At 50.4% G+C, this 25,459-nt stretch overlaps 1 protein-coding gene across 6 annotated transcripts; it reads right to left on the bottom strand.

The window, feature by feature from the left end:
• Positions 1-288: 288 nt before the first annotated feature.
• Zdhhc1 (zinc finger DHHC-type containing 1) lies at positions 289-24,503 on the bottom strand. 6 transcript variants are annotated; one of them, XM_038313073.2, is made up of 12 exons: positions 24,266-24,503; positions 14,117-14,163; positions 12,295-12,537; positions 6,647-6,822; positions 4,876-4,977; positions 4,428-4,552; positions 4,185-4,343; positions 3,842-3,954; positions 1,338-1,420; positions 1,052-1,145; positions 838-916; positions 289-728 (listed from the first exon to the last, which is right to left on the bottom strand). In XM_038313073.2, the coding sequence occupies exons 3-12, from the start codon at positions 12,535-12,537 to the stop codon at positions 466-468; spliced, it is 1,437 nt and encodes a 478-aa protein (XP_038169001.1). In that variant the 5' UTR covers positions 14,117-14,163; positions 24,266-24,503; the 3' UTR covers positions 289-465. The 6 variants fall into 6 exon arrangements, with proteins under 6 accessions (XP_038169001.1, XP_038169002.1, XP_038169003.1 ...); XM_038313074.2 differs by having other exon boundaries at positions 1,338-1,417; XM_038313075.2 differs by lacking the exon at positions 1,052-1,145.
• Positions 24,504-25,459: the final 956 nt, after the last annotated feature.

Raw genomic sequence — 25,459 nt, 5'->3', positions numbered from 1 at the left:
CTGGGTATTCAGGAGACTGAAGCTATGGGTTCAAAATGCTGAGGCTAGCCTGGGCTACAAAGGAAGCTGGAGAAGGAAGGGAGAGGAGGGAAGGCGAGTAGTAGTGCTTGAACATGAACAAACCCCGTGTTTGATCCCCGACCCTTAAAACTAAAATTCTCTCCAGGGAGTCTTCCACCTTTCCTAATCCACCCCACACTCTGCCCCAGGCCAGCTAGTAACAGTCACGGGCGGCTTCAGGAAGACCACGGTTCTTTCCATTATGAAAATAAGCCCTAAACCCACAAAAGCATTAAAAAAAAAGTTTATTGGAGCATCAGGGCTGGTGGAGCGGATATTGCTGAGTATTGGGCAAGGGAGGCCGATCCCGCCGGCCTTGAGGCCCGCATTCGGTGAGGCAAAGATGGGGTGTTGCATAGAGTCAGGCCGGCCATTCCTACACGGGCCTCCTGCCTCTAGTCCGCACTAAGGCAGGCCATCTTCGCCGCCGCCAGGTGACCCGGGCTCGCCGCTGCTTGGGCTCACGAACACGGCCGGCGAACGTGCCTGTAGCGCCAGCCCAGACTCTCGGCCCCTGGCTCCTGGGGCGCCCAGCGTGGCACTGCCCAGGCGTGTCTGGGCCACTGGAATCTCTTCCATGGACTCGGCTGATGCGGAGTAGTAGGCGCCTGGGCTGGCACTGGTGGAATCCGATGAAGAGCTGGAGTGGCGGCCAGGGGTCCCAGTCTCTGCACAGTGAGGGAAACTTTGCTGAAGGCAAGGGCTGCAGCTAAGGCTTTAAAACCTTTCCCTCCCTCCAACTAACCCAATAGAATCCAACCTGAGAGGAATGCTTACCCCGTAACCTGGGCAGCGGGGGCTCCAGGTCCAAGACCCCAGACCTTGGCAATCTATACACACGCCGCTTCCTCTTTTTCTGCAGAGACAGAGGGAGTGTGGGCCACTTCCCCAGAACTCACTTTGCCCAAAGCAGCAGAGGTACTCCTAAGAGTGGAGGCTTCTTTTCCATCTCCCTCTTCTTGGGCAGAGGATCAAACCCAGTCCCTCCTACCTGGGGTTGGATCCGTGGAGGCAGAGCCAGTGTGTCTGAGGAGGAGGGCAGTGGTGGTTCCACTTGGCCTTGGGTGGCAAGAAACTGGGAAGGACTGAGGTAAAAGCCAGAGAGCAAGCTCTAGATGCTGCCCCGGAGCCCTTGCCTGCTAGAGGTTCCTGTCCTAGCAGGACAGAGAGACACTGATCCATCCAAGACTTTGCTAAACTGGCCCCAGACACATGTTTTGACCCTGACCTACCTCCCTTTCTCCCACCACCCATGGGGACAGCCAGGTAGTACTTACTTGGCATTTAATGCTGCTGGCCTGGCCTGGCCAGAGGGCTCTGGACGCACATGGCTGAAGTTCCTCATGTAAAACTCCATCTCCTCGGGAAAGAGGGGGTCAGGAAAGCTGGGAGGCTATGTCTGGAGCCACAGCCTCCTAAGTCCTGGGCACCCCTTGTCACTGGCCTCTCTAGAAGCTTGGTGGCCTCATGTCCCAAGTGTCTAGGGCTGTCTTCCTGGATCTCATATGGGCTAGGAAAACCCTTCTGCAGGGCAAGGTTTCAAACACTCATTTACAGATCTCACGCCATCACAAGGACTCTCTTCAGCTAGTCAAACTCCAGTTATTCTACTTGAGGAAGGCTGCAGGTCCTCAGGTCCAGTATGCTCAGACTGGGCAAGCATAGCCAAGAGGTTCTTAGGGACAAGACACTCAAGAGTGGCCCTCATCTGCTCCTGGCTCGTCTTGGGGCTACAGTCACTCAACTAACTTGTTCAGAGGCCAGGAGACCAGTGTGTGTGCTCCAGAACTAAGGGGTCAGTCCGGCAGCATACTGAGTGCACCTCTCACTCTCAAAGAACCAGGAGGATGTGGGTACAATCATTGTCCCTGTTCCCCGAAAGGAAAGGGTGCAGGTGAGGAAAGAGTACCTTAGCCCTGAATCTTGGTTCATACAAAGAGAACTCAAAGGCGGTCAAAGTAACAAACCCTGAAGCAAAAGGGCTGGGAGTGACTGGGCCGGCACCTCCTCATGCCCAACGCCTCCAGCTTTGCTGGAGAGAACTGCAGGTGAAGAAATAAAAGCCCGGGAAAAGTCAGCTCAGGAAGGGCGTGGGGCAGAGGGCAAAGGGCGGGGCCAGTGAGCTGGAGGGAGCACCCAGACAGCTGTCGCCTACTAGGCAGCCGTTTCCATGGTGACAGAGGCGTCCTGACTAAGGCAGAGACGACACTGTAACAGAAAGCCGTCTCTAAAACAAGCCTATGTTTTGGGGGCAACGGCTCCAGAGAGGGGCCCCTCCCAAATTCCTGCTGGGCGGGGGTGGGAGGCTGCCTGCTGGGTCCCTGAGAGTTTTAGGGACTAGGATAAGGCCCAGCCAACTACTGGCTGATTGCACAGGTGCAAAAACTGAGGCCACAGATAAAGCCCCGTGCTCAAACTCTGCCCAAGATGACCCTTTGGGGAGGATATGGGGATACCTGTCCAAGCAGAGCAGCACGGGGCCAGAAGCTAGTCCCAGGTACTGAAGCCTTAAGGTCATTTGCCTCACACCTTTCTCCTCCACAGCACCCAGCAGAGGGGACAAAGGCTACCTTGGATCCCCTAGTCTCCAGGATAGAACAGAAGTCAGGCCCTAACCAGCTAAAAGGAAGTCTGAAGATATCACCAGGAGGTGCCCACTCAGCCTTCCCTCCTTTCCTCGGAACTGATCCTCAGGTTCCTTCCTCAGAAACCTTCAAACATTTGCACATTCCTGAATGGCACTTTGGAACCTCTCAGCCATAGAGTTCTCTCTTCTGTAAAAGAGGACAAGCACCTGGCTCCTATGGGGTAGGCTTCCCCTCGAGTTAGCTGTAGACAAACGGAATTGACTTAAACGGCTTTGCTGTTGCCACAGCTTGGCCCCAAAGGTACAGGACCCTGAAGTCTGGGCATCACAGAGCAACTCTTGCCGACTTACTCGACAGGTACTCTGGGATGCACTCAGCTGAGAGCCCAGACCAGGGCAGGTATGCGATAGGGTGATGGGGTTCTCTAATAGTTGCTAGTGCTCCTCAGCCTGGCCCATGAGCAGGGTTCAAGCCCTGGGGACGAGAAAAGGAGAGGCGGGGTCCTTCTCCAACCCGCCCACCAGCCTGTGTTTGTATCTAGTTGCCATGAAGATTTGGGATCTCAGCCTTCCCAGCAAAGCCTGCCGGGGCCCCCTGCCTTTCTAGTCCCTAGGGCCTCCGAGGACTGGACCACCTCCATCTCCAGCTGCTGACCTCAGGAAGCCAGGGGCGTGGGAATGGGGATAGGCTGGTCAGCAGCTGGGCTGGCCCGGCCAAAGCCTAGGTTGCAGGGTTCCTGCTTTGTCCTCTATGTGTAGAAGTCTTAACTCTTCCCAGACCAGACTTCGGTTTAACCTTTCTGAACCTTAATGTGCCCATCTCTAACACAGACTGTTAACAGTTGCCCCTGTTCTAAAACTAAAATAGGATAATAGGTAAGAAGTCAAGATTACAGATGAAGAGAAGAAGGTGGTTATGGCCTAACTACCCAGTTGACAACCAATGGTCAGCTTCCTCTCCCAAATGCCTGGTGCCTGGACAGGAGGATATGAGACTGCAGAAACATCGGGGCTCCTTTTGGCTATGTTGGTGCCCATGGCACAGCAGAGGCTGGGTCCTGCTTCCCAGCACCCACTCCAGCTGCTGCCCTAGCTTGCTTCCCTTGCAATGGTCTCCTCATGGCTCTTGCTGCACAGCCCCACTCCCCACCACACACAAACACTCACGCCCAGGTCTCTGGGCCACCTCTATACCTGAATGGGCCGCATCTTGCGGGGGCACAACTCAAGCTCCTTGTGGGTCTCCTTTGCTTCCTGGGCTGGGCGGTGCTGCACGATGTACTCATAGGTGGTGAGCTTGTGCCACACTGGTGGGTGTGGGGGAGAGGTCAGTAGTGCAGAGATGACACTGGGAACTGGAAGGGTGGGCAGCCAGTACCAGGTTCAAATCCCCAGCCACAAATATACTAAGCAGTGGGGCAAAACCAGGCCTACCACAAAGAACTGGCACTGGATTTCAAGGCTCCACAGTTCAAAAAGGCACCTCCCTGCAGCCGAGACTCCCTCCCTTCAGTGTGAGCCTGGAGGAGGCACTCACTTAGATAAATGTGGAAGCAGAGCAGGTGGCCGAGCAGGGCTGTAGAAAGCAGGCCTAGGAGGATGAGTAGGGCAGCCAGGGCCAGGATGGCAGGAGCCTGGGTCTCCACAGGGGCAGCAGGCAAGAACACAAACCACACATCTGTGTGATTCTTCAAGACTGCAAGGCATAGGCAGTCTGTGCTTAGCCAGGGGGCAGGGGTGCACTGACTAAAACATATCTGTGTCAAGAACCCACACTGACCTTCAAAGTGTTGGTTGGTACGAAGCTGCATGGGGTTGACAAAGAACTCCACGAAGACATATGTGGCCACCAGCACCAGGAGCAGAACACCCAATAAAGCAGATGCCACACTGTGTAGAAAGAGCCTGGCCCGGCCACAGGTAGCTGTGAGCACTCAGGACCTCGAGCTTGATAACAGCCAGAAACCAGAAGCCAGGCTCCTGACCCCAAAGCCCCAACTCCTCAGAAGTCAAAGTCATAGAGCCTTAAGAGGCAACCACTTATCAGGCCCCCCATCTTTGTCTGGACCAATAGGATGGAAGACTCTAAACCCACCCTCATCCATCCCAAGTACCACCTTCTCAGCATGCACACATCCCTACCCACAACTGTGCGCCGCGTTACAAGCAGTCTACAATAGAGCCCAGACTCAGAGGGCATGAGTCCCCAGACCCCAGGTGACTCTCACCGATAGTTCCTCTCGCCCACGCAGTTGTTGAGCCACTTGCAATGATGGTCGAAGCCGCAAACGCACTTGTTACAGGCGCTGCAGTGTTTGGATCGCGCACTCCTGCGGAGGGTTGGGGAAGGCACCTCGCACCGGCCAGCCAGCCCACCTTGGCAGGTGTAGCGGCCAAGTCAGGCCTGGTTCCTAATTACCTACAGGCACCTCCGCCCCTCCCAGAGCGCAGCAACAAGGAGCACATGCGCCCTCTGGCGGAAACACGGGGTGGGACACCTGGAGAAGGTTCTGAGAACCATGGTAGAGGGAAGAGGGGGTGCTCTGTGGGGTCCTACTCTGGAACTACATACCTAAGTAAGGTTCACATGAGAAAGAAAGGGGGCGTCCTTTTCAAGCAAGGAACCCTGTGCCAGACCACACACAAGATGCAGGTACGGAACCTGAGGCAGAATGCACAGCTGCCCAACTGGTGATTTAATTGCAATTCTAACAGCCCCATTTTGGGGTCCCTTTCTTTGCCATCCCGGCAGTCTTCCAGAGGCCTGTGTGGGCTAACAATAAAGGATCCGAAAGGAGAGGTATTCACTGTCATCTCGGGGCATTAAGGAAACCCGTGGGCAAGAAACACGTGAGAGAATGCCACATTAGGAGACAAGTGGGGTCTCCCCCAGGAGGCACGATGGAAGACCCAAGTGAGTATGGCAGGATCTCTCTCCATCATTCATGGAAAGTAACTGCCAGAGCCACTCAGAGCGCTTGCTAACTGCTGCTTAGGGAATGGCAACAGGCCTTCCCGTTCCTGTACAGAGACCCCCTCTAACAGGCTACTGTAAGCCTTCAGTTTCCAAGAGTGGAGCTGGCCTTGGGCTACACGCTCTCCCCCAACACATACCTGAGTCTCAAGATTTCAAAACTCCAGTAATGTAAGGAAGACTCCTAGAGAGGCACTGGGATTTGCCAAAGGAGACCAGATGTTCTGTCTCCTCCTCAATAGCAGTAAGACATGGAAGCAAGCCGTCTGGCCTCATGGGTAAATGTGCTGGGGGCAGGGGGTACACAGCTAATGTGGCCTTGACTCTGCTGCTCGGTATTTCTGTGGCTTCAGGACACCTCCTAGCTTTCTGAGCAGTAGGTTCTGGCTCTTTTGTTAAAGAACACGGCACTTAGCACAGAACACATAAGGCTGACCGCCCTCCTGCCCGTATCTGGGTGCAGTGAAGATGTCACTGGCAGGGTTGGTCATTTAGAATTGATTGTGGTGCCACCCAATGCCTCCTGCTTTCGTTACCGGAAATGCTAGCCCTCGTCCTCTCTCCCAACCACTCTCAAGTCACTCCACCAAGACTTTGTTGTTGTTTTTGGTGGTGGTGGTGGTGGTGGTTTGTTTGAATCTGTGTCTTACTATGTAGTCCTGGCTACCCTCAAGCTCACTGAAATCCTCCTGCCTCAGCCTCCCAATTGCTGGGATTACAGGTATGCACCACCAAGCCCAGTTCTACCAAGACTCTTTTGGTTTTGGTTTTGAGACAGGATCTTACTAGCTGTCCTGGAACTTACCACATAGACCAGGCTGGCCTGAACTCCCAGAGATCTGCCTGCCTTCTGAGTGCTGGGACAAAGGGTATGGGCCAGCACACCCACCCTCCAGCACAACTCTTGACTATGCAAAGTACAAGTGTTCAGGGGCACAAGTGTAAGTGTGGAGCCTAGCGCAACCCTCTGGTCACCCTCCAGGCGCGCTCACGGGCCACCCACTCGCTCACATGCATCCACTCACACGTCCACGTCGCAGAGGTTGCAGTGCAGGTCCTCAATGACGTGTGCATGCTGGCTGCGGTTGAAGATGGGCAGGGGCCCAGAATAGCTCTTGTCCCGCACATTGGCATCGGCTGGATCGATGGAGACGGCAGTCAGGTGCACCACGAGGTGGCCAGCAAAGATGGCACCCATGCACTAGCCCAGCAGGTTAAAGACTCAGTTTGTACTCTGCAAACCAGGAGCCCACCTTCCCTGTCCATGCAGATTTCCTTTGTACAGAGACTCTGCTTGTATTATGTTCTCCTGCCCCTCACCAGACATTTTTATCAGACCCCTAAACCCTCAGCAGAATAGGGTCCTATGACAATGGAGCCCAAAGGCCAGTGCCATGTACTACTGCCACCAAGGTTGTCTAGCCACGGGGCTTAGACCTTGCCAGTTTCTTGTCTCAGATTTCAGAAGGTGAAAGAGTCTGAAAGCCATCATCCCCTAAGGTCCAGAGACTAAAGCTGAAATTCTGAGCTTGATTTCCTTGCTCTCACAGGAAGCAACTTCTGAGATGGAAGCCGCTGCCCCCTTTCAATAGCTGGGGCCAGATGGAGAACCACTTGCAGACAGGACTAATCTACTGGCTGCCTCCCCACCTCAAGTCCAGGTGCTTGGCACCCTACGCTGAGTGTCTGGGATAGCCTCACATGGTCAGGGCTAGCCAGGGCAGTGTAGCTAACTCCTGGAACTAACACAAGCACTTCGCATGGCTTTGCTGAGCCAAATACAGGAAATGAGCAGGTGCTCACCGACAGGCTCCACCCAGGCGGATACTTCTCAACCCTCCACCTACTCACCCATGAGTATCCTTTGTTCTCCTACTAGCCAGGCAGGTACCATCCCTCCACCACTCCCTGTTCATCCTTTACCCATCACGGCAGCTGCCCAACAGCCTTTTCACTCCCTCGGTACCCAGGTTCCTCTGTCTGCATGAGCTAGGCTCTTCCAGAACGTGCGGTGCCGCAGCTGAAGAGCTCTCTATCCCATGGCCAGGGCTATGGGTCAGCTCTCTGCCTCTTGCCTGGGTTACCTGAGAACCTCACTCTTCTCCAGAGTCTACCCCTTCCTGTGTTCCAGGAGTGAGTTTTCAGAAACCCGCACTTGGGCTCTTCCCTGCACCAAGGCCTCCAGTGACTCCAAGGGCTCTCTAGATGAAGGTCATGCCTTAGCCCAGGCCAAAGCTCGCCTTGCTCTAGCTTCTCCAATTCTTCCCACTCACTGTGGGCAAACATTTTGCTTCCTGCCTTCTCCCGGCTTTCCTACCACTTCACCCATTCAGCTATTTACACGGTTCTTCCCTTTGCACCAGGCATGAGGAAGATGGAAAGGGTGGGTCCTGGGCCCTGAGGAGCCCGCTGCATGGATGGAAAGCACAGGCACTAATTAAATAACAGGTCAGTCCCATCAGCTTGTACTGATGACTTTATCTACTCAGACAGGATCTTGCTGGAAGCAAAGACCTGCATTTTGGTTACAGCCATCTTAAGTTCACAAGTTAAGTAAGCTGTTCAGAAGGCTCTGTAGGGAAAGTTCCAGGATCTTCTTATCTCCCTGTGAGTTAAGAGTGTCTACAGGCCTGCAGATCTGTGGATCCCAGGCACCAGAAGTGATTTGCATTTCCTCCCGTAAACATTTACAGACCCTCAGCATCTCCTTATCTCTTCCTATCAGCTAGGGACGGCTCCAGACCTGACATTCCAGCATCCTACCCTCCCCACTGCCTTTTTTGCTATATAACGCTCCTGAGAAAAAATAAAGTTGGCAGCTTGATCAGAATACAGACTTGCTGTCCATTTCTCGTGTCTCTTGTCTCTTCATTCCTCTCTTCCAGGTTACCAGGGACCCTAATTCCTGTCCCACTGGTCGGCACAGATGGCACCTGAACAGAGACCTAAAAACACCTTGGAGGTCTGGGAGACTTCTCTAAAGAAATGTCATCGCAGCTGACACGTGGAAAGGAATGTCTAACAGGGCCTTGGAAGGGAAGGCAGAGGGGAAAGGGCTGGGCTGATACCAGAACCGTGCAGGCTGTCGATCAAAGGGATGGCTGAAGTATTGTCCCAGCTCACGACTGCCATATAAGAATGAGAGCCGGGCAGTGGTGGCGCACGCCTTTAATCCCAGCACTCGGGAGGCAGAGGCAGGTGGATCTCTGTGAGTTCGAGACCAGCCTGGTCTACAAGAGCTAGTTCCAGGACAGGCTCCAAAGCTACAGAGAAACCCTGTCTCGAAAAACAAAAAAACAAAAAAACAAAAAAAAAAAAAAAAAGAATGAGGATCCACAGGCGGTGGTGGCGCACGCCTTTAATCCCAGCACTCGGGAGGTAGAGGCAGGCGGATCTCTGTGAGTTCAAGGCCAGCCTGGTCTACAACAGCTAGTTCCAGGACAGGCTCTAAAAAAAAAAAAAAAAAAAAAGCTGCAGAGAAACCCTGTCTCGAAAAACCAAAAAAAGAAAAAAGAAAGAATGAGGATCCATGCTGACAAATTCTGAGCTTTCTAAGGGAATTCTAAAAAATCTAGGTGGCACGCACCTTTAATCCCAGCACTTAGGAGGCAAAGGCAGGCGGATCTTTGTGAATTCAAGGCCAGTTCTGGTCTACAGAGTGAGTTCCAGGTCAGGCTCCAAAGCTACAGAGAAACCCTGTCTCAAAAAGAAAAAGAAAAATAGAAGACCTGTGCGTTTTGGGTATTTATCATTCTACAATTTTACACACTTGCCAAGCAGACTGGCCCAATGGGATGTCAGCTTTTGACTCAGCTGGCTGCTGAGGCAAGGGCTTCCAGGAAGAGATCACTGTTGTCAAAACGGAAAATAAATCTGAACAGACAGGCAGACTTTACATGCAGAAAGTCATGAGGCTGAATGAGAATCTTGAGCCTCATTTCTTTTTTTTTCAAAGATTTGTTTATTATGTGTACAGCATTCTGCCTGGAGATGATATATATATATATATATATACATATTATATATATATATATGTATATATATATATGTATATATATATATATATATATAGAGAGAGAGAGAGAGAGAGAGATAAAGATGCACTCCAGAAGAGGGCACCAGATCTCATTATAGATGGTTGTGAGCCACTATTTGCTGGGAATTGAACTCAGGACCTCCAGAAGAGCAGCCAGTGCCATTATCAGTGTGTGTGTGTGTGTGTGTGTGTGTGTGTGTGAGAGAGAGAGAGAGAGAGAGAGAATGTGAGGGAGTTCAGAGTGCTCTGGCTGTGGCTGCAGCTGCAGGTATCCGGGAATGGAGTACACAGGGAGACTTACTTGGAAACTAAGCAGCCATCTAGGTTAGAGAGGCAGAGAACAGTGGGAAGGAGCGGTGGGGACTAGGGAAAGATGTACACTCCACAGTCCCATGACTGACTGGCTACCAGCAGTGGAGAGAGGGGCGGCCCATGCGGACGAGGCTGGGAGAAGGGGCTGCAAGCAGCAGGTGTGCTGCTAGGCTGCTACAGATGACGCCATTTTTCTGTTCCCCGTCTGCTGTCTGAGGCCCTTCCCAACATCTGCATGGGTGTGGCCACTGTGCCCCACCTGCCAATCTGCCCTCCCCCTGGCCCCTGAGCACCCAAAGTCACCTTTACATTCCTGAAGCTCAGGCCCATTATGGGCCCACAGTGGGGACTTGGTCCCCACTTCACTCTCAGAGGCCCTGAGAGCTTGCTTTAAGGGAAGGAGATTCTGATGGAACCATACAGCCTTGGTCAGACTGCCAGGCTAGGTGGCTTTGGGAGCGTCCATGTGGCTCAGAAGATAAACAGAAAATATGAAGTAGACCAAACCCTCAAACCATTCCGTTCCCCAGCCTGAGCAGCCCTTCTGGCCTCACTGGGTACCAGCTGTGTGACCAGAGGAAGTCACTATCCTGTCTGAGCCTTTCTTCATATGGTCTTGAATGAGAAATGGGACGTCCCCCATGTGTTCATGAATTTAAACTTGGTCAGCAACTGGTGGCGCTGCTTGGGAGGTTGAGAGCTTGTAGGAGGTGCAGCCTTGCTGGAGAAGTCCACCACTGGGGTACAGGATTTGAGGGTTCATACCCTTGCTCTACTTCCTGCTCACTCTCTCTGCTTCCTGTGTGCAGTGAATGTGATCAGCTTTCCTGCCTCATGTCTGCCTACTGCCATGCTTCCCCACCATATGAGCCCTATCTAACCCTCTGGCACCATGAGCTGAAATAAACTCTTTCTTCTATCACTAGCTTTGGCTGTGGCATTTCGTCACAGCTGCGGAAACGTAACTAGCCCACTGCATGAGTGGGGAAAAGGCCTTCCTGACAGGATTGTCACACGGCCCTGTCAAGTGTATGGCACATGTAAGGGCTCAATCAGTGCTACTTTGTTTGCTGTCACTTGCTCTGACCCTCCTCTCTCCAGGAAAGTGCCTGAGGGGACCTGGGTGACCTGAGTCAGGGATGGAGCTACTTCAGACCACAGGAGACTGTCCCACCTGATCACATGAAGGCCCACGGTCATCTTAAGGAAAATCATTCACCCAGCTGTTGCTCTGGCCTTGGCTCCTGTGAACCAGGAAGCCCCTGCAGACACTGCTAATGTCCAAGGATGACGACCTTCTCTAGAACCGCTCTACTCCACTGCCTTTGCCACTCACCAGTCCAGGGCTCTGGGGTCTCCAAGAGAGCGCACTTGGATTAGCAGCTAGAGCCCTTTATGTTCACAAACTTCCTAATAAGCCCTCACTGTCATCCCAGTCCTTAGAAGCAAACAGAACCGCTTCCTGTGGAGCAGAGAGCTGCATTAGCTCCTCTGACCAGCACAGCCCAGAGGAGCCTGAGCTGAGAGGAAGCCCCGCGGACATGTGCTCTCCAACCTATCCCCATCTCCCTCTCTCACGGACTCTTCTTCAGGAGGCTGATGCCAGCAGACAGTGAAGGAACTCTCTGACGGGGCACACAGGGGTTTACTGCATCCTACACCCCACCTTGTAGCCATGCCTTCTGTCCTTGGGGGTTGCAACCAGGGCTAAGACAGCTGGACCATATGGCTCAAGCAAGTTAGTGTTTGTCACTGTTCCCAGGAGCTTGTAGGGCATTTCTATGCCACCTTTTGCCATAGCAACCCTCATCCTAACACCAATAAGCATGCAAATATTCCTAAGCATAGCAAAATAATGTCTATAAATAAAACCACATTTGAAATGGACCAAGAAACTTACTATGTGGGAAAGCTGCACCGTGACAAATCCCTTCACAGTGGAGTAACTGCTCCCTAACTTGCTGTTTCAAATGAGCGCTGAACCCAGGACCTTGCACATGCTGGGCAAGTACTCTACCAGCTGAGCCATGTCCTTGCCCCCTCATTTCCCTTTCTTTGCTCAGGCATATTCAATCTGAAGAAGCCTTAGGAGTCTCTGTCAGCCCTTCTCTGGAATTCTGTGCTCTGAGGAGCTTTGGGGCTGCCCACTCACTTTATCAGAGGAAGGGTCAAGTGAGAAGCCCAAGCCTGGCAGAAAACCAGCTGAGTCGACCTTGCTCTACACCACCAGGAGCTCCCTAAGACCCCGAGGCCAGCCTCAGGCTTCTGCCTTCTGCTGTCCATCCACCTCCCCAGCTCCTCCAGTCCCATACAGTCCAAGGATACGGCATAGCCAGCAGGCACCCAGGGGTGAGGCAGGAGGGGAACAAGCACCCCAAAGCCAATCACAGCGAAGAAGAGGTAGAGCAGCCAGGCCACAATCTGCAGCGGGTGGGGGGGCCAGCTCCATCCGTTCCGGCGAGACCGCTGGCCCTGCAGTTCTGGGGAAGGGCCACTGTCCTGGGAGGGCGCTGTCCACACGCTCTTCTCAGGGGCTGTCTTGTTAGAGGGTTTGTTGCAGATGTTCATCTCCAGGGGGAGAAGAGTAGACAGCATTAAGCCCCAAAAGGCTCTGTGGGAGCGCAGGGCCCTGGCTGCAGCCAGGATTTAGCAGGAGCGTAGGGACCAGCAGGGTTGTACACTCTGCAGGGCAAGCAGGGGTCCTAGTCTGACAGAAATATACAGTTCTCTAAACCTCGAGAACAGACTCTGACCCCAGCCTAGCCAGGTCAAGGGAGGATGGTCCAGAGTTACTCAGGACACAGTGTGGCTGCCCATTACTCAAAGTGTTCCCTCTCCACAGCCATAAGAGTGAAACTCAATAAGACATGTTCTCATCTGGTAACAATATCAAACTGGGGCCAGGGCGATGAGAACACATGCTGATTCTGTTAGGATTAGTCACCTCCGTCCCAAGATCCAAATCAAGTGTCAGAGAGGGGCCCCCCATCCTCTGCTGAGGGAAACAGGCAGTGGGGGTGTTCAGAAAGGAGATCTGGCCTCAGCTGCTTAGCAGACACATAGTCTCTTTAGGACCAGGGACCAGGGAACTTCTCCCCTGTGCTGCAGAGGGGCTTTCTATGGCTGCTTGGCGGAGGATGAGCCCGCACACAAGGGAAGGGAGGATTCTTCTTGGATTTCTTCTGGCAGAATAAATGACCATGCTTCTCCCAGCCAATCTGGGCCTGGTGTACAGATTTACCAGAAGGGTAAGGGCCATTGAGAAAGCTCCAAGCAAGGTCAAGCCTTGGCCACAGCCAGACCACCAGATGGCAGCAACCCCCTACCCTGGCCTGCCTTGCTACAGCCCAGCTGCTGACCAAGGAGGTAGGGGCAGTAGGACCAGTTTGTCCTTACAGGAGGAAGAGCCCTGCCCACCAGTATCTTCTGGACTGACAAACACTGTCACACCTCGGGAAAGAGGCCAGTTCTGAGCTCGTAGTGGGAAGGCCAGGAGCTAGCAACAAAACCCAGGCAGCTAGATACTCCTTTCAGGAGCCCATACCCACAGATCAGCAATCTCTATTATGATTTGAATCCACAATGTCCTCCCATCTAGAGGTGCGGTCTTGGGGGAGCTTTTGGAAACTCTGGGATGTAGGACCTAGTTAGGGGAAATGGGTCACTGGAGATGGGCTTAGCGATGTTCTCCCTGCCTACCTCCTGCCTTGCTCTCTACTGCCTGGTCTGGTATGATGTAAAACAGCTTCCACCACCACGATGGGTTGGAGAAATACATCCTTGCTTCCTGGGCAGTTCCTGTCAGGTCTGTCATCGCAGCTATGCCAAAGCAGACAATAAACTGACAAAGCAAAGGCGGGCACCGCAGCACTTCTACCTGGAGTGACCAGCTTCGCAGGCCAGAATGCAACTGGGCCATCCCTGCCCACAACAAACATCCCCTGATACAGGAAGATTTCCACAGGGTCCCCAGCAAAGTCAGGGGCCCTTGTGCTCAGTCCTGATTAGGACGGTCACTGCAGTGTAGAGTATTCTGCCATCCCCATGTCCGCCGCCTCACTACACTAGTGTCCTCAGACAGTGAGCATGCTGTAATTCATTCACCTCTGTCCCCCAGGTCCCCTCCCTCAAGGATCAGGAGCTATACCTTGTATATAGTAGATGTTCATTGAATGTTCGATGACTTGAAAACTTCTGAAATAGAAGCAAATGTGTGTCAGATAAATGATATATGGTCCTGGCCAACCAAGCCCGAAGTGACTAAGGTGACTGTCTTGTCCTGACTCCATTCTGTGGTTGCTTAGACCGTTCTCAGCAGTCCACCCTAGCAGTCACATCTGCTTTGGCAGCACACTTGGGGTTTCTATGACCCTGACCAGAATCCAGATGTACTAACAAAATCATTAATGTTTACACAAACTTAAACTGAAATAACTGAAGGTATGGTATAAGTCAGAGTAATTGTTGTGTTGTGTCTGAAATAACTACTGTGTTTACGCCTAAACAAATGTTGCAAGGTTACTCTGACCTTCATCTGACATTGAAGTCACTGTGGTTTTTGTGGGTTTTACCTTTAAAATCACTGTACCCTGAGATTCAGCACTGAGAGACTTTAAAGCATGAACCCACTCTTGGTTGCAGGCCAAACTGAAAGAACTCCATATTCTTAGGAGACTCCCAGCTTTGGAAGAAACAGGTCTAGGTTTGGCTTTGGTCTTTGCACTTATTATTAGCTGAGAGGACCGGATTTACTCCTCTGGAAAGTAGTAGTGTGGATGCCCCCTAGGCTGCACAGTTTAGTGATACTGCAGGCAATCCTACACATAAATGCACACCACATGGAACATCTAAGTACCTCAAATAGCTCTCTGGCTTGTCTTCTATCCCTAGGCTGCAGCTACTGTGTCTGATCCTACAAGGTCTATGTCCAAAATGAGAGGACTGGTTGAGGTTGCCCCAGGAACAAGAAAACAGACTAGTAAAGCATAAACTTACAGGGTGCAGGGGTAGCTCAGTGATAATGGACTTGTCTAACATATGTGAAGCCTCAGATTTGGTCTTTTTGTTTTGTTTTTTGAGACAGGGTTTCTCTGTAGCTTTGGAGTCTGTCTTGGAACTCACTCTGTAGACCAGGCTGGCCTCAAACTCACAGAGATCTGCCTGCCTCTGCCTCCCAAGTGCTGGGATTAAAGGCGTGCACCACCACCCGGCTTTAAATTTAGTCTTTAGATGCACATACACATACATATGCACACACATGCACACATGAGTGCACACACTCTTGCATTTAGGATAACTCAGAAAAGTACAGTTATTGCAATCTACCATATGATAATAGGATAGGAAAACCATTTAGTTGCCCTCAGAAAGGAATGTGTATTTTTAATCCAAACACTATTACCCAGGCTTTAGCAGGCTTATCCATAACTGTTATAAACCTGAACTGCCAAAATTTGTTGACCAGAATATTTGACTTGCATTAATGCTTTATATCTTTGTATATTCAATATCCACACATACAAGGTGTGGTGCACACACCTTTAATTTCAGGAGGCAGGCAGACCTCTGTGAGTTCAGGGACAGCCTGGTCTACCTGGCTACCCTGAGTTCCAGGGTGGCCCTGAGTATACAGTGAGACTATGTCTCAACAAGAGAAGTTCTCATAGACAAAGGGGAAACAGCCAATGCCTGACTCCTCGCCCTGTGTTTTCACTCTCAAGCATACCTTTGTTTATCCTGCTTTTTCTAAGACAAGGTCTCTCTATGTAGCACTGGCTGTCCTGAAGCTTGCTGTGTACATTAGGCTGGCTTTGAACTCACAGAGATTCACCTACCTCTGCCTCCCAAATGCTGGGATTTAAGGCGTTTGCCACTATGCCTGGCCAAAACCATATATTTTGATACCTTTTGATCCTTTAAGAGGGAGAAAAGTCTAACATTCAGAACTATCAATAATAGGAAAAAGAGAGAAAACTGTTCCGAGGCAAGCTCTTACTTACTATGTAGCCATAGCTGGTCTCAACCGCCTGCCTCTTCCCTCTGAGTACTGGGATTACAGGCATGTGCCACCACACCCAGCTGCGAAGAAAAAGTTAAGAATGAAATAATCTACATCAGAATAGCTTCTTCTGTATGCATGTGTGCACTGTCCGTGTGTGTGTGTGTGTGTGTGTGTGTGTGTGTGTGTGTGTGTGTGTGAGGGGTATGTGTGGGTATGCCTACAGAGGCCAGAGGATAACCTCCCTCCGCCCTTGTTTGCTTATTATTTACAACAAGTGTGTGCATGTGGGCATGAGTGTAGGGTCCCAGGGTCCAGAAGAGGTCACCAGATCCCCTGGACCTGGAGCTACAGGCCGTTATAGCCATTTGGTGTGCGTGCTGGGAAGCAAAGCATTAAAGTTTTCTTCAAGAGAAGCAGGTGCTCTTACGCACTGAACCATCTCCCCTGCCACAGTCTACCCTCTCAGAAGGGGACAACTAGAGCAAAGAGAGTCGCCATGTGGATGCTGACAATTAAACCTGGATCCTCTAGAAGAGCAGCCAGTGAGCCATAGTGCCACGTCCAGGGGATCTGACACCCTCTTCTAGCCTTCACAGGCACCAGGCGTGCACATGGTACACTGACATGTATGTAAGCAAAACGCCCATACACAGAAAAGGTAAAAGAATAATTGCAAAAACATTTATTTAAATTTATGGGCATTTTGCCTACATATATGTCCAGGGAGGTCAAAAGAGGACACACAGGGTTGCCTGGAATGAAGTTACAGATGGGTGTGAGCCACCATGTGGGTGCTGGGAATTGAACTCAGGTCTTTGGAAGAGTAGTCCACCATGCCTGGCTTTTCCCACAGGTTCTGGGGATTCAACTCAGGTCTCATACCCACAAGGCAGGCACTTTACCAACTCCAGTCCCATAGTGGATTCTTAAGCATGTTCTCCACATATGTGGAGCGTTTAAAATAATTGTTGAATGTTTGACACAGATAGTATACAACCAGTATCTTCAAAAACCCCAACTAGACTAACATCCCTGGCCACAGGTAAAGCAGTGGAGGCCGTTCAGAGCGGGAGAGGAGGCGAAGGCTCGCTGCAGCCTTGCTGCACTCTGGCAACACAGGTCTGTTTTGAAGTTTTTTTTTCCTTTTAAGTGTGTGTGTGCGCACGCGCGTGCGTGCGTGCGTGCGTGCGTGTGTGTGTGTGTGTGTGTATGTGTGCTGTTTGGAGGAGTCTGTTTTCTCCTCCCACCACGTGGGTCTTAGATTTCGAACTCAGGCTGTCAGGCTTGGCAGCAAGTGCCTTTACCCACTGAGCAATCTTTCTGGCCCATTTTAAAGTGTTTAGCAATTTCTCATAACAGATGCTGGAAGGGGAGTTTGAAAAAAAAATGAGTGAATACTTCAGTGATAGCATCTAACTTCACTAATTCCCACAGTGAGACCTGTAACGATGAGGTTTCTCTACCCCTCAAGTAGAGGGTGCATTCCTTCAAGTGGCTTTTGTAGCCAAAATTTTCTGGGCACTTTACCTCCAAAAGTTTTGATTTGCAGGCAGTCTGCTTTGCCCAAGCCCTGGCATAGACCATATGCGCATCTCCCTCAGCTGGACACTGGGGTGAGCATCACAGAGTAGCTACACCCTGATTGGGAACACAGTCCTGAAACTGCTTTCTTAAGTGGTGGCCCCGAGAAACAAACATACTGCCACTCAAAAAGATAAGTAAGATAGAGTCTCACCATGACCACCCTAAAACTCATTATGTAGCCCAGGTTAGCTCAAACCCTTAGCAATCCTCCTACCTCATGACCTTGGGAGCTGAGGTTACAAGTGTGAGCCAAACATGTGCCACTCAAGTATTTGACACACAGTTCTCTGTCTCTATTTTTCCTTTTAATTTAGTTGAAGGACTAGATAATCTGACTAATGGATTTTCCATGTATCTCAACTTGCTGTATAGACCGGGATAGCCTTTAGATTTTAACACTATGCCACCACACTGTCTTGGACTGACATTCTGATCTTGTCACTATGCCTCTTGCCACTACCAAAAATAGGGAATTATGATCAGTCACATGTCTCTGTTTTTCTTTAGAACATCCCCAGGTGAGCAAATCTTTGTCCCTGGTTTGGTTTTTGTTTGTTTGTTTGTTGTTGTTTTGTAATACCTAAATACCCAAAGGTCATCAGGTCAAACCCTGTAAATACAGCTGAGCTGGTGGTTCTCTGAGGCAGATCCCTGTGGACTGTACACGGGTTTTCCAGAACCACCCCCACCAGGGCAAAAGTTCTGCAGTACTGGGAATTTTTTGACCTGGGGCCTTGCATTTACACATGCATCCTCTCCCTGGGCTATACTCTATCTGAGCCAGCAAGCATGTTGAAGGGGTCGCATAATTTGATCCCAAAGCCTAGTCTTGCCTTTACCAACCCCACAACTGAAAGGCCCTATACCTGGCAGAGTTTGTTTCTCAGGAGAGAAACAGGAGCATACGGCTGATATGATCCTAGAACTTCGCAGGGGCCACAGGCAGCCCTTGAGTTAAAACTATCCCAGGGTCCTGAGGGAGGAGAACTCACCATCCCAAGAAGGAAGTTTGCTGCTAACAGTCTTGGAGGTAGCTTTGACTTCAAATTAAGGTATTGTTGGTCTAGAGAAGTACCACTTCAGAGGCAGCATGGACTTCTTTGAAGTGGCAGCAACGCTCAGGAACAGACACTAAGGACAGTCAGGAGCACCCTGCCTGGCCCAAACCCTGAGAGAGCTAACTCCGAACTTGATAATATTTTCTATCATTGGACTAAAGGCCACAAATTCTTTTTGGCCCAAAAATTTTCATTACAAGGGCTGGGAGGTCGGACCAAATCCAAAATGGGGCCCACAGATGAGACCAAGTATTGTCATCAGGCTTGGGGACTTTCTCTGGCTGTCCTTTCCCTCTTGACAGCCCTCTGGGAGTCCAGAATGAAAGATATGTGGCTCTGTTCCCCAAACATGACCAGATGGTGCACTCAGCCCTTGGCCAGGCAAGGCTTCCCAGGGTCCAGTCCCGAGCGCCCTGAAGGTATAAACACAGATGAGACTAGGTACCTGTTCTCTCCATCTTTCCTTTCTGAGGCCCAGAGGGACACCAAGCACATCAAGGCAGCGGGTACTTGGGTATTCGGGCAGTGCTTTGCAAGGGCAGCCTCTCAGATGGAGCATGCCAGGGAGCAGTGAGAGATGAACCATAGGGGCTGCCAGGCTGGGATCACTCGTGCCTAGGTAGGATGCTCTGGGCACTGAAGGAGCCAGAGTATGACACGGCTTTGATTTTCTAGTCTCAGTCGAGAAGAGGGCATAAACAAGACCAGAAAGGACATGGGATGAGGTAATACCAGGAGGCTGGCCCAGGAGGGCAGTGGCTTGGCAACCCTGTACTTTAGAAGGAACGCCAGAGAGTCAAGGTCATGTGTACAGCTTCTCCTTGCCCATACAGTGCCCCCAGCTGCGTGTTTAGTGGGCTGAGTAATATAGAAGCCTTGATAAAATATTCTTCATGTGCCTCCTGCTTAAAAAGAACAAAACATACAGATGCTGGCATGGATGGAAGGAGGAAATGGCAAGGAGATGCACAGACGGTTAGAGGTACAAGTATCTGCCGCCTAAGTCATGGACTTGCTTGACATCTGCAGAAGACTGAAGGGGCTATGCAGACCTGTCCCTTGTCACTAAAGGCAAAGGCCACCACCAGTATGACAATCTTTCCTATTTAACATTCATTTGCTAAAATCTTTACATAACATTTTAAAAATAAAATTAGGCTACCTTAATATATATGGTTAAATTCAATGAAGAAAATCTTAGGCAGGAGCAGGGACAAATGACCAGAGACAAAAGTGCAGAACTCTGGAGGCAGAAGCAGGCAAATCTCTGAGTATGAGGCCAATCTTGTCGTACATAACAAATTGCAAGCCAACCAACGTTACACAGTAAGACACTGTCTCAAAACAGCCAAAAAAGGAAAGAAAACCTTAACATTTTGAGTTCTCATAATGAATGGTATAATAGTTGTATGGCTGATCTACTTCCTGCCTGCCACTGCTTCAATAAAAACAACAAATTCAGGCAGTTAGGAGGCTAAGGCAGGAAGATCACTTAGCCGAGGAGTTCAAAGTCAACTTGGGCAACATAGCGAAACACTGAGATCCTAGCTCAAATAATAACAATATTAAAAGCAGCAATAAATTCAGAATGTTGTTCTGAAATTCATGCGTGAGATAGCTAAAACAACCAGACTTGAAAGTCCTGGCTCTGGGGAACCTATGGGCAGCCCTGGATTCCTGAAAGATGTCTGGAGACTTCAGAATCAACTCAGTTAGTAGAGAGGTATGTCAAGGGTGGCCAAGAAACTGGGAAGGTTAAGTTGCTTAGATCAGACAATAATAATAATAATAATAACACAAAGCCAGGCAGCATGGTGTATATCTTTAATCCCAGCTCTCAGGAGGCAGATCTCTGTGAGTTCAGGGCCTACATAGTGAGTTCCAGGACAGCCAGGGCTATGTAGTGAGACCCTGTCTCAAAACAACCGCCATTTCCCCCCACCCCCAAAAGGCTGAACTGTAAGCTTAGAAGGCTCATATTTTTAAGCTATGAATGGAAAGAGGCAGAAGAGGCAGGCTGGAAACAGGAACCAGGGCTGTCTGGAGTGGAGCCTTCTTCTGGCTCTTCACTGCCACTCACAGTTCAAGGAAGCTGCGGACAAATTTCACAAATCCCACTTATTCAGGTGTCTTCTTTACTCATGTTTCAAAAGTTAGCCAGAAAGCGACTTGGCAAACCAAACCTGAGAACACATTTAACTTGTGGCCCAGACACTTCATTTCTGTATTTATCTTACGCTCTCCTAACACACAATGGTTCACTGCATTGTTCCTTGTAATAACAGAGCACAAAAACAAATATAAGCATGTCATGGCATATGCACACAAGGCAATGCTATGTAGCATCACAAACAAGGAACGACTTTATTCTTAAGCTGAAGTTAGGTGAACAAGCAAGACACAAAATTGTAGAGTGAGCTATCAAATAAATAAAAACCAAGCCTGGGGCTGGAGAGATGGCTCAGCAACGTAGCCTCTGTTGCTTTTACAGAGGACCAGAGTTCCGACCCTAGCACCCACGACATGGTGGCTCAAAACCATTTTTAACTCCAGTTCCAGGAAATCTGACACCCTCTTCTAATCTCCAAGGGTACCAGGAATGCTTATGGTACACAGACATACAATGCAGTTAAAACACTCTCAAACATAAAATAAAAATAAATCTTAAAAAAAAAAGAGCAGCCATAGCTCTTCCAGAAGGACTAGAGTTCAGTTCCCAGAACCCAAACCACGAGGCTCACAGACACCTGTAACGCCAGCTCCAAGTGATCCAGTGCCCTCCACGTATGTGACGGGCAGACACATACACAAATACACATATTTAAAACATATATTTAGAAAAAAGACCATCAGCATTTGGGAGGCTAAGGTTGGAGAGTTGCAACTTCCAGGCCCAGCCTGGGTTACATAGCAAGACTGCCAAAAGAAACCAACAGCCCAGAAGGGATATTCAGAGATCTGTGTTGCCACAGGCACACATTACTCTGGGAAGGAATGGCAGAACCCAAATTTGGGGTAATTTCCATGAAGATACAGTACCAGGGACAGGGTTAGACAGATGTGTTTCTACTGTGTGTCCGCTGCTGTTACTCAAGCTTCTTTAAAAATCATGAGCATTTACTGTTTAAAAAAAAATAGCTGGTCATGGTGGCACACACCTTTAATCCCAGCACTCAGAGGTGGGCAAGCTCTTTGTGAGTTCCAGGGCAGCCTGGTCCACACACCTTAAGTTCTAAGACAACCAGAGTTACAAGGTGAGACCCTATCTTAAAAAAAAAAAAAAAAAAAAAAAGGAGGGGGGAAGTAGGATAACTCTGTGGAAAGGCCTGAATTCAATCCCCAGAAACAACAACACAACACACACACTCATCAAATAAGCTACACTGAAAGGGTGTGTGTCACCTCTAGCCCTTTGTTCTACTGTGCTGCCGTGTGAACCAGATGAACCTGAGACCTAGAGGTTTATTATACCAAGCCAGAAACCAGGGATTCCTGCCTAACAACCATTTGACAGGAGAGCTTGTTCAAGTGCTTTCTTACCCATGAAAGGCAACTCTGAGTCACGCAGGTCTGTAAGGAAGAACCACAGAACCTTCTAGTACTGTTAGCTGCTGGGCAAGACACTGGTGTAGGCTTGACCAAGAAAGAGAGCTGCTCAGTGCCCCGCGGCCCCAGAGCAAGGCAGAGGTGCAACCCGCAGGAGAGGCACTTTACTGTGTCCTTGCGAGATTCCTGGGAGTAATTTTAAATCACTTTTCAGCCTTTCCCAAGGATCTGCTTCTATAATAATTTTCACTGAGATCTAACACACCTCAATTTAGACCACATAAAGGGGAGTGGGACAGAAAATGCTTCGCGGGGCACACTGGTTTAGTGGCGAGTCCTTTGTAAGAGCCGTCTAGGGGCAAATACAGTTTTATTAAAACTCCCCACAGGTGCCAGAAAAGCCTGCGGTCTTAAACTTTCTAAGAAGTGGCTATAGTTCAACTAAAGGATGCATACCACATCATTTCCAGAAAACAGGCTAGAACTTAAAGCTATTCTCAAAGGCCTCTCTGCTCTTTGGTCTCAAATAATGTGGCTGGGCCTTTATTTTCTCTCTCATAAACAATATGTCGAAGTCCGTTGCTATAGCAAAGAAACCCTTGAGGTCACTCCTGAGTTGACATGGTGTGCAAACATTTCTGTGTCACTCTCCCCTTGCAGCTGCCACCACAGACTCTGGGACACAAGTTCAGAAGAAGAAATAAGAAACAGCACCAGGGAACAGAAACAAAACCAAGGAAAGGAGGCGGAGGGTTGTTGATTTTTAACCAGGAAATCAACTAGAGATTGTAGGAGCCAGCCTTGGGGAACACCCACCAAGAAAGTCATTAAGAACAAAGTTGTGACAGAACAAAGTAAGAAAAACAATAGGGGAAAAACAGGCTAATTAAACATCACCATTGCTTTTATTGCATCTCAGGGTGATTATCTGTATACAGCTGGTCTCCCACAGCAAAACAGCCATTCCACAAAAAGAGTGACCACGTGACCACCCCTCATCTAACCTAACCCTTGGTAAAGAAAGTGAAGCCGCTTCTGAGGATCTCTGCTGTGCTCACCATCATCGCTCCCTTACAGCGCATCCATGATGTAACAGCCACCGTTGCCATTTAGGTGGCACTTATTCCAGACCAGGCGTGCTTGAAGCGCTTCCACGGAATTCACTTAATTGCCTGCTCTGAAGTAGTCCTATTGCTTCACATGGCTCCCACCAATCTCTTTAATCCTTGATCTCAGATGTGGACCCCCCCTCACTTTGTCTCATAAACATGACAACTCATACCCTGTGCACAGAGAAGGGCCGGGAGAAACTTCTGGGTTCTAGGAGGCTCGGAGGCACTAGCAGAGCTAAGCTTCAACTAATCAGCTCAGCAGCCAGAATATAAAACCCTTATCAAAACCTGAAACGCAGGGGGCGGTGATGGCGCACGCCTTTAATCCCAGTACTTGGGAGGCAGAGATCGGGGAGGATCTCTGTGAGTTCGAGCCCAGCCTGATCTACAGAGCTAGTTCTAGGACAGGCTCCAAAGCTACAGAGAAACCCTGTCTCGAAGGGAAAAAAAACCTGCAAAACCTCCAACTCATCGAACTCTTCAGTGACTCCCTTCCCTTTCTGGGCTAAAAGCTGAACCGCCTCACTATGAACTGTAGGGACTTTCCCCGTGATTTCTGTTCTGTATTAGTACTCTGATACCTGGGCTTTTGTGTTTGCTTTTCCCTCTTTCAGAAATACCCTTCCCCTACTCACAATTCTGGCTCCTTTCCAACCTCCACGTCTTAGCTTAAAACTCACCCGTAGGGCCCTTCGGAGCACTTAAGGCGACCTAAGCTTACTCTAGTCACGTGTCTGGCCTCTGCTCCCCAATCCCGCCTTAATTCTCTGTGGGTTCTGGAGACTGAGGAGGTCGGTACTTAGGCCCGACGCCTGCACAGGGCCTGACACTCGGTGAGCGCTCAGTGCAGACCTATAACCCTGATTAGTGCTAGAAACAAGTCCCGAGCTCCCCGGGTCGGTGAGATCGGCCCAGAGTCCTGCCAGGCACCGGAGCAGCGCGACCCGGTGGCTCGAGCCAGGCTCGAGGTGAGAAACGCCGCAGCCGCTCCTCACCTGCGCCAGATGCGGCCTGCCAAGGTCAGCCAGCGGCTCGGCCCCGTCCTGCCCGTCCACCCTCCCCAGGACGGCCGCACTTCAGACCGTCCGGGCAGAGTCAGTCCCCCGGACCCGGAGGAGACGCGTCCCGGAGCGTGGCTCCATCCCGGACCGCGGCTGGGCCTCCGAGTCCTCCCGCCTCAGTTCGGACCGGCTGGCTCTGCAGCCGTGCCACGCCAAGGCAGGCTGGGCCTCACCCGGCGCGGGGCCCGTTCCCCTGGCAACAGCGCGGGCTACGGCGCCCCACAGCGGCCAAACCGCGCTGCGTCACTTCGTTGGGGCATCCTGACTGTGGGCGGAGTTTGCCAGTGTCCCCTGGCTCCGCAGCATGCCCATTCGTTTCTTTATTCCGTATTTTTCCCCTCACCTTTCGTTGAGAAAATCCACTCCCTTCCATCATCACCCCCCAATCCACAATGTCTTCCAATAATCCTATTCCTATTCTCCCTAAAACGCGTCCGGTACGTTTTTCCCCTGAAATCTCTCTCAATCTCTCTCTCAATCTCTCTCTCTCTACATCTTCCTCTCTCTCTCGTCGTCTCTCTCATCGCTCCGATACTCTCTCCTCTCTCTCTCATCAATCTCTCTCTCCTCTCCTTCAATCTCTCTCCGCTAATCGCATCTTCCACTCTCTCTCTCATCTCTCTCTCATCTCTCTCATCACTCTCCTCTCTCATCTCTCTCTCTCTCTCTCTCTCTCTCCACGTGTGCGTGTCTCCTACCTCTGCCTTCTGAATGCTGGGATTATAATAGTAAGGCATGGCTGTCTACACTTTTAAAGAATGTGCTAGACGATAGATTCTATCTCAAAAATAAAATTATTATTATTAATTATATGTGCTTGTGCTAGGCAGTGGTGGCACACACCTTTAATCCCAGTGCTCAGGAGGCAGAGGCGGACAGATCTCTGTGAGTTCAAGACCAACTTAGTCTACAAAGAGAGTCCGAGGACAACCAGGGCAGTTACAAAGAGAAACCCGCCGGGCGGTGGTGGCGCACGCCTTTAATCCCAGCACTCGGGAGGCAGAGGCAGGCGGATCTCTGTGAGTTCGAGGCCGGCCTGGTCTACAAGAGCTAGTTCCAGGGCAGGCTCTAAAAAAAAAGCTGCAGAGAAACCCTGTCTCGAAAAAACCAAAAAAAAAAAAACAAAAA

This window comes from Arvicola amphibius, chromosome 15, assembly GCF_903992535.2.
Source record: "Arvicola amphibius chromosome 15, mArvAmp1.2, whole genome shotgun sequence".
In the NCBI taxonomy this organism is placed as follows: Eukaryota; Metazoa; Chordata; class Mammalia; order Rodentia; family Cricetidae; genus Arvicola; species Arvicola amphibius.
This window is presented reverse-complemented; position numbering and strand designations above follow the sequence as displayed.

Excerpts from the sequence above, each read along its gene's own strand:
- Zdhhc1 (XM_038313073.2), bottom strand. The coding sequence starts at position 12,537 with ATGAACATCTGCAACAAACCCTCTAACAAGACAGCCCCTGAGAAGAGC. Across the intron at positions 3,955-4,184 it reads CTGCTTCCACATTTATCTAA|TGTGGCACAAGCTCACCACC; the intron begins GTGAGTGCCTCC and ends CACACCCACCAG. Across the intron at positions 917-1,051 it reads CTCCACGGATCCAACCCCAG|AAAAAGAGGAAGCGGCGTGT; the intron begins GTAGGAGGGACT and ends CTGTCTCTGCAG.